This window comes from Argiope bruennichi, chromosome 7, assembly GCF_947563725.1.
Source record: "Argiope bruennichi chromosome 7, qqArgBrue1.1, whole genome shotgun sequence".
Lineage (NCBI taxonomy): Eukaryota > Metazoa > Arthropoda > Arachnida > Araneae > Araneidae > Argiope > Argiope bruennichi.
Window position 1 is genome coordinate 19,474,934 of NC_079157.1, and position 15,266 is coordinate 19,490,199.

At 30.4% G+C, this 15,266-nt stretch overlaps 1 protein-coding gene across 3 annotated transcripts; it reads left to right on the forward strand.

Annotated features, from left to right (window-relative positions):
* Positions 1 to 4,437: 4,437 nt before the first annotated feature.
* On the forward strand, positions 4,438 to 13,660 carry LOC129976276 (uncharacterized). 3 transcript variants are annotated; one of them, XM_056089759.1, is made up of 3 exons: positions 4,438 to 4,466; positions 4,786 to 4,915; positions 12,700 to 13,657. In XM_056089759.1, the coding sequence occupies exons 2-3, from the start codon at positions 4,805 to 4,807 to the stop codon at positions 13,129 to 13,131; spliced, it is 543 nt and encodes a 180-aa protein (XP_055945734.1). In that variant the 5' UTR covers positions 4,438 to 4,466; positions 4,786 to 4,804; the 3' UTR covers positions 13,132 to 13,657. The 3 variants fall into 3 exon arrangements, with proteins under 3 accessions (XP_055945734.1, XP_055945732.1, XP_055945735.1); XM_056089757.1 differs by lacking the exon at positions 4,438 to 4,466 and adding an exon at positions 4,517 to 4,676 and having other exon boundaries at positions 12,700 to 13,656; XM_056089760.1 differs by lacking the exons at positions 4,438 to 4,466; positions 4,786 to 4,915 and adding an exon at positions 7,453 to 7,595 and having other exon boundaries at positions 12,700 to 13,660.
* The last annotated feature ends 1,606 nt before the right edge of the window (positions 13,661 to 15,266 follow it).

The following is a 15,266-nucleotide window of genomic DNA, read 5'->3' on the forward strand; positions in this document are numbered from 1 at the left end:
CTATTACTGAAGGTTCTAGTGTATGTAATATTATAGTACATTATTCAAACACTCTTCTTACATGCATATTTGGCAAAAGTTAAGCACCTCTCAAGTATCGTATCAAGTCTCTGTTGTTTAAAAGGATTTATTAAAAACTTCATATAAATTCATTTATACTATTAAGTATAAGACACAATATCAAAAAAATAAAACTGTAAATGTTCAACATTTCAATTTAGATTGAATGGTTAGGACCTGAATCATTTGAATTCAAAGAATGTCCACTTCCTTGACAACGCATCTATTACTGAAGGTTCTAGTGTATGTAATATTATAGTACATTATTCAAACACTCTTCTTACATGCATATTTGGCAAAAGTTAAGCACCTCTCAAGTATCGTATCAAGTATCTGTTGTGTAAAAGGATTTATTAAAAACTTCATATAAATTCATTTATACTATTAAGCATAAGACACAATATCAAAAAAATAAAACTGTAAATGTTCAACATTTCAATTTAGATTGAATGGTTAGGACCTGAATCATTTGAATTCAAAGAATGTCCACTTCCTTGACAACGCATCTATTACTGAAGGTTCTAGTGTATGTAATATTATAGTACATTATTCAAACACTCTTCTTACATGCATATTTGGCAAAAGTTAAGCACCTCTCAAATATCGTATCAAGTATCTGTTGTGTAAAAGGATTTATTAAAAACTTCATATAAATTCATTTATACTATTAAGCATAAGACACAATATCAAAAAAATAAAACTGTAAATGTTCAACATTTCAATTTAGATTGAATGGTTAGGACCTGAATCATTTGAATTCAAAGAATGTCCACTTCCTTGACAACGCATCTATTACTGAAGGTTCTAGTGTATGTAATATTATAGTACATTATTCAAACACTCTTCTTACATGCATATTTGGCAAAAGTTAAGCACCTCTCAAATATCGTATCAAGTCTCTGTTGTTTAAAAGGATTTATTAAAAACTTCATATAAATTCATTTATACTATTAAGTATAAGACACAATATCAAAAAAATAAAACTTTAAATGTTCAACATTTCAATTTAGATTGAATGGTTAGGACCTGAATCATTTGAATTCAAAGAATGTCCACTTCCTTGACAACGCATCTATTACTGAAGGTTCTAGTGTATGTAATATTATAGTACATTATTCAAACACTCTTCTTACATGCATATTTGGCAAAAGTTAAGCACTTCTCAAATATCGTATCAAGTCTCTGTTGTTTAAAAGGATTTATTAAAAACTTCATATAAATTCATTTATACTATTAAGTATAAGACACAATATCAAAAAAATAAAACTTTAGATGTTCAACATTTCAATTTAGATTGAATGGTTAGGACCTGAATCATTTGAATTCAAAGAATGTCCACTTCCTTGACAACGCATCTATTACTGAAGGTTCTAGTGTTTGTAATATTATAGTACATTATTCAAACACTCTTCTTACATGCATATTTGGCAAAAGTTAAGCACCTCTCAAGTATCGTATCAAGTCTCTGTTGTTTAAAAGGATTTATTAAAAACTTCATATAAATTCATTTATACTATTAAGTATAAGACACAATATCAAAAAAATAAAACTGTAAATGTTCAACATTTCAATTTAGATTGAATGGTTAGGACCTGAATCATTTGAATTCAAAGAATGTCCACTTCCTTGACAACGCATCTATTACTGAAGGTTCTAGTGTATGTAATATTATAGTACATTATTCAAACACTCTTCTTACATGCATATTTGGCAAAAGTTAAGCACCTCTCAAATATCGTATCAAGTCTCTGTTGTTTAAAAGGATTTATTAAAAACTTCATATAAATTCATTTATACTATTAAGTATAAGACACAATATCAAAAAAATAAAACTTTAAATGTTCAACATTTCAATTTAGATTGAATGGTTAGGACCTGAATCATTTGAATTCAAAGAATGTCCACTTCCTTGACAACGCATCTATTACTGAAGGTTCTAGTGTATGTAATATTATAGTACATTATTCAAACACTCTTCTTACATGCATATTTGGCAAAAGTTAAGCACCTCTCAAATATCGTATCAAGTCTCTGTTGTTTAAAAGGATTTATTAAAAACTTCATATAAATTCATTTATACTATTAAGTATAAGACACAATATCAAAAAAATAAAACTTTAAATGTTCAACATTTCAATTTAGATTGAATGGTTAGGACCTGAATCATTTGAATTCAAAGAATGTCCACTTCCTTGACAACGCATCTATTACTGAAGGTTCTAGTGTATGTAATATTATAGTACATTATTCAAACACTCTTCTTACATGCATATTTGGCAAAAGTTAAGCACCTCTCAAGTATCGTATCAAGTCTCTGTTGTTTAAAAGGATTTATTAAAAACTTCATATAAATTCATTTATACTATTAAGTATAAGACACAATATCAAAAAAATAAAACTGTAAATGTTCAACATTTCAATTTAGATTGAATGGTTAGGACCTGAATCATTTGAATTCAAAGAATGTCCACTTCCTTGACAACGCATCTATTACTGAAGGTTCTAGTGTATGTAATATTATAGTACATTATTCAAACACTCTTCTTACATGCATATTTGGCAAAAGTTAAGCACCTCTCAAGTATCGTATCAAGTATCTGTTGTGTAAAAGGATTTATTAAAAACTTCATATAAATTCATTTATACTATTAAGCATAAGACACAATATCAAAAAAATAAAACTGTAAATGTTCAACATTTCAATTTAGATTGAATGGTTAGGACCTGAATCATTTGAATTCAAAGAATGTCCACTTCCTTGACAACGCATCTATTACTGAAGGTTCTAGTGTATGTAATATTATAGTACATTATTCAAACACTCTTCTTACATGCATATTTGGCAAAAGTTAAGCACCTCTCAAATATCGTATCAAGTATCTGTTGTGTAAAAGGATTTATTAAAAACTTCATATAAATTCATTTATACTATTAAGCATAAGACACAATATCAAAAAAATAAAACTGTAAATGTTCAACATTTCAATTTAGATTGAATGGTTAGGACCTGAATCATTTGAATTCAAAGAATGTCCACTTCCTTGACAACGCATCTATTACTGAAGGTTCTAGTGTATGTAATATTATAGTACATTATTCAAACACTCTTCTTACATGCATATTTGGCAAAAGTTAAGCACCTCTCAAATATCGTATCAAGTCTCTGTTGTTTAAAAGGATTTATTAAAAACTTCATATAAATTCATTTATACTATTAAGCATAAGACACAATATCAAAAAAATAAAACTGTAAATGTTCAACATTTCAATTTAGATTGAATGGTTAGGACCTGAATCATTTGAATTCAAAGAATGTCCACTTCCTTGACAACGCATCTATTACTGAAGGTTCTAGTGTATGTAATATTATAGTACATTATTCAAACACTCTTCTTACATGCATATTTGGCAAAAGTTAAGCACCTCTCAAATATCGTATCAAGTCTCTGTTGTGTAAAAGGATTTATTAAAAACTTCATATAAATTCATTTATACTATTAAGTATAAGACACAATATCAAAAAAATAAAACTTTAAATGTTCAACATTTCAATTTAGATTGAATGGTTAGGACCTGAATCATTTGAATTCAAAGAATGTCCACTTCCTTGACAACGCATCTATTACTGAAGGTTCTAGTGTATGTAATATTATAGTACATTATTCAAACACTCTTCTTACATGCATATTTGGCAAAAGTTAAGCACCTCTCAAGTATCGTATCAAGTCTCTGTTGTTTAAAAGGATTTATTAAAAACTTCATATAAATTCATTTATACTATTAAGTATAAGACACAATATCAAAAAAATAAAACTGTAAATGTTCAACATTTCAATTTAGATTGAATGGTTAGGACCTGAATCATTTGAATTCAAAGAATGTCCACTTCCTTGACAACGCATCTATTACTGAAGGTTCTAGTGTATATAATGTTTCTCTTTTCCAATCAAATTCCTAACAGTATTACACATTTTTTGGAAGCCTCTTGCCAATGTTTTGTATTAATCTCCATTTCGATATTATTTGGATGCCTCAGTTAGTTTCTAGCTTATGTATAAACACGATTTTATCGATTTCATTTCGCATCTTTTTTGCAGTATTAATTTACATAGAGTAGTTCGTATAAATCTCAGCATTAACTTTAGGTGAATTTGATTCAGTCAAGCCCGGCAGCAGCAAAAAAAAAAAAAAAAAAAGGTGAAAGTATAAATCAAAGGATTAATTTTAGGTGAATTTTATTCAGTCAAGTCCGGCAGCAGCAAAACAGTGAACATATAAATCTCAGGATTAACTTTAGGTGAATTTGATTCAGTCAAGTCCGGCAGCAGCAAAACAGTTGAACGTATAAATCTCAGGATTAACTTTACGTGAATTTGATTCAGTCAAGTCTGGCAGCAGCAAAAAAGGTGAACGTATAAATCTCAGGATTAACTTTAGGGGAATTTTATTCAGTCAAGTCCGGCAGCAGCAAAACAGTTGAACATATAAATCTCAGGATTAACTTTAGGTGAATTTGATTCAGTCAAGTCCGGCAGCAGCAAAACAGTTGAACGTATAAATCTCAGGATTAACTTTAGGGGAATTTTATTCAGTCAAGTCCGGTACCAGCAAAAAAGGTGAAATTCACAATTTTGGACTCTGCTTTCTATAGTATCTTTTTTCTATATTTGAACAAATTTCGTGGTATTTTTTATCCCTGATCTAAAAAGGATCATATTTCCTTAGTTGACTTTTCCTATCCAAAATGGACTTGTCTCTGCGCCAGTGTTTGCTGTTTTGTCCAGTGTCATGGATATATTACTCTGTCATGTGGGCATGCACAGGACTGTATTTACTTATTTGCTTTTGTTTTCAGGTATGTACAAAATTGTGGATATTTTTATCCGTATACATTTCGTAAAAATTGTGGGTATATTTTCTGGTAATTTAACAGTACCAACTGTTTTCATTATAAATGCAAGATTACGTTTATTTCTCAAATCTATTTGGAAAAAAGGAAATTTTAATTTATGTCAATAGATCTTTCTTTCTAATCGCGTAACTGACGGTAAAATTCTAGCCAAAGTGATGTTTATAATTGATGAAAATTATAATCCGGAAAATATAGAAGACATCGTACATATTGGGGGGGGGGGGTTATAGATCAACAAAGACTCTCTTAGGGAAAATTCAAAGTAAACTTACAGGCAATATGAATTATCCTCCACGATGGATATTAGAAAAAAATAAATAACAAAATGGCCATTTTCCATTAAGAACAAATAATCTATAGACAACTGTAACGTAAAGTCCTTGAATTTTAGAAAAATTGTGAAATCGAACGTATTTTTTTTTAATATTATAGATAAAAAGCACCGCAATCTAAAAAAAAATTAAATCTCAAGATTTTGTTAACCCTTTCAATGATTTATTTTCTATACTATGAAATTAGATGAAGTCTTGAATATTTTGAAGTTTTGATTCAAATGAGAATTCATATAGAATATTTGAGATTTTATTTGTATTATATAATTTTTGTACAGCACTGTAATAATCATGAACAACTTAATTGTTTAACAGAGGAACAAAGATAAATCGATGCACCCATGGCGTACGGGCAAACCGGTTAAGGAGTTATTTCTCCATATTTTAAATCCACAAGAATATGAAAAAGATTTTTGATGTTACACTGAACCGTCAAATGCATTTTAGAATCATTTTATAAGATGAAACAAGCATCAGCAACAACAAAAAAATATCCCAAATTCATATCGTATAAATCGACGAGAAAAATTTAAGGGAGGGAGGACGAATCATTTGGATCACACCCTTCAACATTTAAATCCCAATTTTGATCTTTAGGCTAGCAAATATGGAAAAAGTTTGTCTGTTATAGCAGCTGAATAGCGACAGTTAGCAGGAAATACAATTTTAACAGATTAACGAAGCTTTAATCAATTAACAAAGTTTTAATCACCGAGTTAAAAAGGAATAATGCAGTATCAAATTATTACTAATCAGAATTTTGCTGTTTAAATCATTAAATCCTTCTAAAACACTATAGCTCGATATAAAAATTGCATATAATTCCCACACCTAGGTTAATCTATGACTCGTAATTGAATCAGAAAAGATATTCTGAAGATGGAAAATGCCGGTTAAATAAATAACAATGCATTTGAAAAGTTAAATCAGTATTTCCTCTGCAGTTATGAAAAGTTAATTCGGTGAATTTGAAGATTTCGGAAATATCTATGAATACCTGAATTATAATATTTTCGGAAATAGCCATGAATTATATTATTTTCCAAATTTACCTAACTAATGCAGAGATATTCGATTTTTAAAATTAATTTGCCCCTATGTGATATATGCATCAGGAAGGAGATTCGAATCCAAGGTCCTCTAGAAATCAGCATCTATATTATACAAAAGTTTTATTCTATTAGGGTGTCTCAAAAGTTTCTTTCTCGTCAAGCTATGAATGGCCTTATCTGGCTCTGCTTGTGCAGGCTTATCTATTAGCCGTCTATGCCATCGGTTTCAGTCGTACTAGAACTCTTTTACGGTACGTTTCGTTTGTACACATCAAAAAATTACTTTTATCCATTTGGTGGGATTGGAAAGCGTAATTTTCTACGAGATCCTTCCTCAAGGTGAAATAATAAATTCTAAGAAATACTGTCATCAACTGGATCAATTGAAAGCTACCATAGCCAGAAAACGGTCAGGATTAATGAACCGACTAGGCGTTGTTTTTCATCATGACAACGCGAGACCACATATTGCTTAGTCGTAAGAGAGAAGCTCTTATGGTTTGATTAGGTTGTTTTACCGCATCCTGCATACTGGCCGGATCTCGCTCCATCTGATTATTACTTCTTTCTGTCCTTAAAAAATTCTCTTCGCGATAAGTGCTTTAAATCCATCAGCGAAATAATAGCGCTTGTTAAAAACACAATAATTTTGGAAAGAAGACATAATGAGGCTTCCTGAGAGATGGAAGAAGGATATAGAGGTTCTTAAAATAAATAATATCCTAAACAGTAGATATTGTGTATTCATTTCATATTAGAAATTAGGTAGAATCTTATGAGACACCCTAATGTACTGACTACTTGGGACCTGTAAGAAAGGGGTTCCAATCGCAAACCAATTATTTGTTAGTGATGCAAAACTCTATATTTAAGAAATTATGCTTTCATATTTAAAGCCTTAAAGTGCAGTGATTTCGTATCGCAGAATTTTTTTTTTCATTTTTAATGCTAACACACCAAATTTTCGTTAATATATATATATTTTTTCATTTAAGATTTAAAGGAGTCGTATTAACAATATTGTATTGAAATTAAAAACAGTGTTGCCATAATTGATTGAAATATCTTAACAGATAATCATTTGCGCAGCTTTTATTGGGCATGTTAGTTTATGTTAGTGATACACCCGCATGTGCTACTCGGTCGATGTAGCTTTAAATATTTTTTTTCAAAACGTGAATTTGAAAGCTGGTTGTTAAATTCAGTTAATACGTAATTATGCTTGGAATACATACTCAGGTAATTCAAACTTTTCTTGGAATATAATTCTATTGAAATAATAAATTTTGAAAAGTTTATATACATACTAGTATATTTTTATGCATACATATTTGTCCAGTGATTTCCAGTAGAAAGACTTTGAAATGCTGCTTTAAAATTGGATGAAAGTTTGTTTTCCTTTTTATCATATATTACAATTTTTCATTTGAAGTTATTGTGTATATCACTAATTTTAATTGATAAAGGAATTTTCTTCCTACAAAAGTATGGGTATGTATATAATGTTTCTAAATTTTGCAATTTGGAAAGAAAATGCATATCCTTTTATTTAACAAAATTTATTTCACTTATTTTTCTGTGCGAAGCATAAATATTATTGCAATATTCAACAAATAAGACCTTTAGAACAGGAAGAAACTCTGCGATTTAAAATGTTTTGAACTGCACAAAATATTTTGAATTTAGTTTCACTGTCTCTGTATGTATAATAAATAAAAAAAATTAAGGAAAAATGATTTGTATCATAATTATAAAACTTTAAATTCTTTCTCAATTTTGGACTAAAATTGGAAATGGGGACATCTACTTGTGTGTGTATGTACTATTTGTATTTACTTATTCGTGTGCATATCAATATGAAAAAGAAAAGCTGTAATAAAGCAGATGGATCTAGTATTTTTTTAATGCCGACTTTGGCAACAATTGAATTCTAGTAGTATTGGCTGTTTTGGATTTTAATTATATTTCCTTGATCATAATATTTTCAATAACGTATTTTTATGGCTGAAATTGTAGCAGACATTAAACCCTTTATTCTAATAACTTCTCCCCAGGTCTTATTTATATATATATGTACTGTTTTTATGTAATTTAACGAAATGACATCATGGCTGTATTAAAAACTTAAGTAAATTGTTTTTTAAGGTAGTTGACTACGTTGACAAGTCAATTATTTTTCGAAATTTTATATTTTTTTATTAAATATTCTTAATGTTTTAAATTAGTTTTTGTAGAAAACTGTTGGAATTTTGCTTCTAACTCTTCTTTTTGGGAATTTATATGCATTTTTATATTTCTTTACTTGTGGTTTAATGTATTTTACATTTTTGGATGCTATTTTCTCAAATTCTGATCTTTGATAGAATTTCTTGCAAAAATATTCCCTCATAAATTAAAATTTAATGCATATTTTTTGTTCACATTTGGGACCATAATTTCTCAATATGTTATGCAGTTCCTGAACTAGAGAATAAGTAATCTATTCATTTGAAAATATTTAACAGATGCTTTAGGGCTTTACAATGTGAAAAATATTAAAAACGAATCGAACAGTCTGACAAGTATTAACAATCGAACCTTAATACTTAAAGAAGTATTGAAATATTGCTTGTTTATTTCTTAAGCTATATTTTAAGCAAATCATTTGATAAATCTCTAAATAGAGGATTTTTGCTTTGTATTTCATTTTAGCCATGAAAAGGAACTTTTTAAATTCTTAAAAAAACCTTTGACACTTAACTGGTATATTTTGATTTCATAGATGTTTTTCCTATCTTTTTTCATGCAAATATTCAAAAATATAACTATTTTCGAACGCTTTTCATCGCATTCAACCCTAACGTAGTTGTACGCCTTTATTTCTTTGCATGTAAACTGTAGAATGATCGATTCCTTGAGCAGCTGCAAAATCCATCACTCCTTATTTCAAGTTAGTGTCACAATAAGTAAATAATATAGAACTTCAATCTGCCTTTTTCATACTTCAACAAGAACGAATGTCATTATTTTGGTTCATTACACGACTGTTTTCTTAATACTAAACAATCAAAGGAGCATTATTTGATTGTTGCAAATAATATTTCAAACGGAAGTGGATATTAGACTGCCATATGACTTCAATAGAAGAATTGCCGTCACATAATGATTTAATATCACCTAAATATTTCACTCATGATGGAGGAATGATTAAAAAAAAATGGCGTTCTGAGTTTCAGCCTCCATTTTTAAAAAAAATTTTTTATTTATTTATTTGCTTAGGTATTACACAATCTTTTTTCCTTAATCTTCAGCAATGGAAGAAATTCATGTGATTGACAAAGCAATGGAAATTATTTCAATTTCATTCTATCAGTGAACAAAATATAAGTAAAAATATTAGTTCTGAAAAAACAGTCAGACGGGTAGATTCATATGTGCAAAAAGTAATATTTTTAATAATTCGTCCAAAAATTAGTGCAGTAACATTTTCAAAATTTAGCATAGAAAAGCGCTAAAATATTTCTTTATTTCCAATTAAAATTTCAAAAAAATAGCTACAAATGTAATTTTCCCTCCCCAAAAGTTTTTTGTGCCACATTTGGTTGCTCTAGCTCGCATAAAAATTGTAGATTTGTACTGTCGTTGGAACAAACTCAAAATGTAATCTATTCAAGTTGGTGGAGTCTCGCGTGGGTTCAAGTTGGTGGAGTCTCGCGTGGGTTCAAGTTGGTGGAGTCTCGCGTGGGTTCAAGTTGGTGGAGTCTCGCGTGGGTTCAAGTTGGTGGAGTCTCGCGTGGGTTCAAGTTGGTGGAGTCTCGCGTGGGTTCAAGTTGGTGGAGTCTCGCGTGGGTTCAAGTTGGTGGAGTCTCGCGTGGGTTCAAGTTGGTGGAGTCTCGCGTGGGTTCAAGTTGGTGGAGTCTCGCGTGGGTTCAAGTTGGTGGAGTCTCGCGTGGGTTCAAGTTGGTGGAGTCTCGCGTGGGTTCAAGTTGGTGGAGTCTCGCGTGGGTTCAAGTTGGTGGAGTCTCGCGTGGGTTCAAGTTGGTGGAGTCTCGCGTGGGTTCAAGTTAGTAGATTCACTTCATCACACGATGTTGATAAACTCAAAACACTCTGTATTGGAAAACAATGTGAACTGGAATGTTTATGCCGGTTTTGGCTAAGTTCCTGTAAAAAGGCGCTCTTTTAGTGCCGAAGAATGCTTTTCTTTTGATGTGTTTATAGAAAAAAATATTTAAAATTACATTATTGATCATCATTCTGATATGGATTTCATACAATGGTGGATATTCAAAGTGATTGCGTATTTCAGAGTGATTTACTGCACATTCAAATGATCTTAAGGTGGGCTATGATAGCCTGATGGTACGACCTCGACTTCAGTGCTAGAAGCTTGCAAATTCGATGCCCGATTCCACCAAAGAGTCGCTTGCAAGCGAGTCTGATCCACGTTAAATCCGTCAGGACCAATTGTCCACCAACCTGGTGTGGTTCAGAAGTTTGGAAATTTCAGATGACGTCTTGTCAAAAGACTGTCTTTAAATTACAAAATCAGTCCTAAAATAGTCATAGTGTTACTTTAAAAAAGGGGAAGTCAATATAATTAAACTCAAATAACGTGAAGATTGTAAATTTAAATCGTAGTGTGTGGAAAATTATAAATTCTACAAGGTAGCGGACCACTTTTTTTAAGCTAGTCTGGAGTTTATATTATTCCGCAAGTTAGTAATTCTTCACTTACTTGTGTCGCCATTGATGGCATCTCCAGGTCACAAGGTATTTATGCTATTAATGCCACATAGTTGCACGTTTTTCTACTATTTATCTATCTGTCGTTTTTAGTTTGAAAATATTTCTATTTCCTATATTTTAAAAGAGGGGAAGGATGTTTTTTGTGGTCATTGCTTTTTCTTCCGTTTCCAGTCTCGAAATGGTCTATGCCATTTTTGTAAACCATTTGTTCGCAATGCCATTTTGTTCGCAAGAAAAGATTGTCCAGGCAAGATATTTGCGAAAGTAGATTTTTTTGTTCAAATTAGCTGAATTAATGGACAAAATAATAGTTTTTTTTATAATCCTTTTTAAATATATTTAATTAAAAAATGACGGCTATAGACTTCTGTCATTTTTTAGGATAATTTGTTAGAAAAAATTATTTTCTAAGTAGGAAATCTTGATCGAATTTCCTAGCCAAACATGGCTTTTGTGCAAGAGAATATAAACCTGATCGAATTCCTCAGGAATCAACTAATTGAAAAATAAAGAAGTTCTAGATAAACGAAATTTCAATCCACCAAAATTTACACCTTTCAAGCTAGATGGCTCTTTTATGAACTTATCGTACGTTTTTACGTTTCTCACGAAATATTTCAAGCTGGTTACGAAATATTTCAAAATCCAAACAAAATTGCCTAGTTTTCTTGTTTACAAGATAACACGCCCAGAGCATTATACGCATATATATATATTAAATCTATACATAATATAAAATGAAGTCTCCTGAAAGCGTCTGTATGTTTGAAACAGAAAAACTCGAGAAATACTTAGTTGATATTGGACATATTTGTACCATTTTGTAGGGCATTTATTGGGGAAGGTTTTAGTATATTGAAATCATATCAAAATAAAAAAAGTAATTTTATAATTGCAATTTTAATTATTTTCCTAATTGGAGAAACGTTTAAAACTGCTGGAATTGACTTAAGTGAAGAATGTTTTTTTCATGGACAACTTTATGTGGCACTTTCAAGAGTTGCATCCAAACAAGATCTTTTTGTCTTGGCGCCAGGAGGAAAAACAGACAATATCGTTTACAAAGAAATATTATGAAACAAACTGAATTTTATTTTCATATCATAATATGCAGAGTTGATAAACAAGTGTGGAACAGTTTTGCTATTGTTTATTTTTAGTGAATTGTTTTGTCTATGAACATATATTTTCTTTTCCTCAAAAGTAGTCTAAATATTTCTGAATGTGTGCGATAAAAATTGTTTTCTAGTTATTTTTGATTTCTAAATATATTTTTATGTTCGTTTAATGTTGCGAGAAATACCAATGCCATATTATGTGGAGGCTAGACTTAGATTTAAAGCCAATTTTTCCTCTTGGATGTTATGCCACAAGCAATGTTATGCAAGTACTACTTGTAATATATATAAACTATTGAACGAAGGGTGGTTTTGGGTTCTAAGGACCATGATTGGTGAAGAATTGCAGAAATTTTCCTGGAATCTTGTCATGAGAACAATAAAAATAGGTAGTCTTCCTAAAAGAATCTACCTAAGATCATTTCTGTCGTCCATTTAGATTTTTAAGTAATCCTCATTGGATTAAATATACTTATTAATTCTTTATTATTTTTCAGTGGATCCGCAGAGTGTTAGGATGCCCGTCTGGTAGACAACGTCGAAACAGTTTGGCCGATATAAGATCTCGGGATAATGTTGACATAGGAGAATACGACGTAATTGACCACGAAGATACGACTGGCAGCGACTTGGAAGAAACTGTGGAATTCAACACAAGCCCAAACTCTTCTCCAAGTGTGTCACTGTGTATGTGTTCCCCGAACAAAAGTCTTCCCATATGCATTCCTAGAAAAATGAAACCGAAAAAAGACGATTACGAAGCTTTCAGAACTTCTTCGATGCGTTCTACTCTGGAAGCTGAAGATGATTATCATCATAGAAAGCCAGGGAAGTTAATGAGGTCTGTTTCTGAAGATGATATTTCGATGTCAACAATATCTTCATCATCGGATCCATCAATCATGTTCAGTATGTCGCCGGTAAAATAACAATGGTGTATTCACATCGCACACATTTTTTAACGTAATTTTTATTGTATAGCATGTTGCAATGTTTTAACGTTGTTCTATGACTTCAAGCTCGAAATTTTTTTCCTGACTTGAAAAAACTGTTATTTTAATATTAATCAATAATATGCCTGATTTTAATAAATTCCTTATCTTTACCATTTTTATGTAAGTTATTTGGATCTACATTGCGCATGTTCAGTACGATTTGTATATAATCAAATGCAAGCTAGGCAAAACGTCCATTGGAGATATATACCAGCAGATTGTAGCCTTTCGCCTTACGAGAGCTCACTTTATACCTTTTTTAGGTAGATTCCTATAGGAAGACTATCTATAGCAATGGTTCTCATGACAAAACTTGGAGAAAACTTCCTCAGTTCTTTAGTGATCATGGTGCCTAGAACCCAAAGCCACTTTTCAAAAGTTTATATATAGATATAATATGAAGTATGTATGTGTATAAAGCTTTGCTTCTTGTTATATTATGAACGGGATAATTAGAGTCATTTTGTTTTAATTTTAACTGGCTTGGACTATGTTGTTAGAAATGTAAAAAAATCTCCGATGAGTTCGAAAATGGATCATTCACGAACATGCTTGAGTTTTTACTAAAATTGTAATTCAAATTACAAATGGACATTACTTACTACTCATGACAAATAAACTCGTCATAACACAAATGTTGTATTTTTTCTATGACGAGCATACTCATCAAAAACGGTTAGCGACCTTGAGTTCCCTTGTACGAATGCTACAAAAGAAAATGGCCAGAAAGTACAATACATCGCCGTGTTTGCTAAGGAATAAGTAATGTATTCTGAGGATAATTTAGTTAAAATGCTAAAAGTTTATTCAAATTTGATTAATGCATATATTTAAACGGACATCTGATGTTACAAAATGATTATCATAAATTCCTCTTTAACCTTGCCAAAATGTTTATAAAATAAAATAAACCATTTTCAACTGACATATATCAAAAGTTACGAGATTTATATAGAGGAGATTAATTTTAATACATCCCATTTTGAAAACGTAGCCAGATATCATTTAAATAGTGGAAATTGAAATAGAAATTGTGTCAGATAACCGAATTAATCGTGTATTAAGCTCATATTCAGCTATCAAATAATTGATTTCTATATTTTAGTTGTAAGATATAAAATTTGCCACGTAACGATAATATACCATTGCAGATCTGAAGCATTGCTTTCCTTTTTATCACAAAAGATTTTTAAATACATGTGCTGAAGAACTGAGAAAAAGAAATTATAATATTTTACCCAGTAAAATTTGCCTGAATAGACCAATAGGAATGAAATTTTGCAAACGTATTTTAGTTAATTTGTATATTAGCTAATAATATGGATTGTTATAATAATTAAATCAAATCAAGGACACAGTAGCAATTTTAACCAGGAAACTCATTTATAAAAATATTTGTACTAAAGAAATAACACCATTTTACCGGTTCTCGTCCAAAAATTACTTTGAAGCATCTGTAGCATTTTTCTTGCCTTGCCACAGCGGCGGCTTAGTAACACCTTATAACACCAACAACATTATTCTGATACTTTTATGATAGTGTCCAAAATATAAAATATCGAATAACACCAGGGAGATATTTTACGATTTCTTGTTTAAATAGGGTATTGGTGGGGTATTGCTTAAAGGATTTTATGACATACTTATAAAGGATATTCTTTGTAAAAAATATAAACGTTATAGATGTTCATATTTCCTGTCGATGTTTTCCACTCTGCCTTTTTAACACTAAAATAGATGATTTTTTTAAAAAAAATTACAAAAAAAATGTGCGTTTTGAATAAATATATATAATTCAGGAAGATTATAAAAATATTTTTTTGGTAGAATTAAAAAAAAATATTAAAATGTGCCAAAATGACTACATTATGAATTAAACGATATTTCAAGGACACAAATCGCATTATAATAATTCTGCAATAAAAATAAATGTCCTTTTACACCGATATATGTTTTACAATGCAAAGAAAAAAATATTTTAATATATTTGATGGTAAAAGTATTCATACAACATCTATCTTAGTATTTTTTCTAGCTCCCAGATAGTTCTTATTCTATTACTACTATTG

What these genes read in the sequence shown, in the direction of transcription:
- LOC129976276 (XM_056089759.1), top strand. Translation starts at nt 4,805, where the DNA reads ATGGACTTGTCTCTGCGCCAGTGTTTGCTGTTTTGTCCAGTGTCATGG. An exon ending in TTATTTGCTTTTGTTTTCAG is followed by an intron (nt 4,916 to 12,699) that starts GTATGTACAAAA and finishes ATTATTTTTCAG; the next exon opens with TGGATCCGCAGAGTGTTAGG.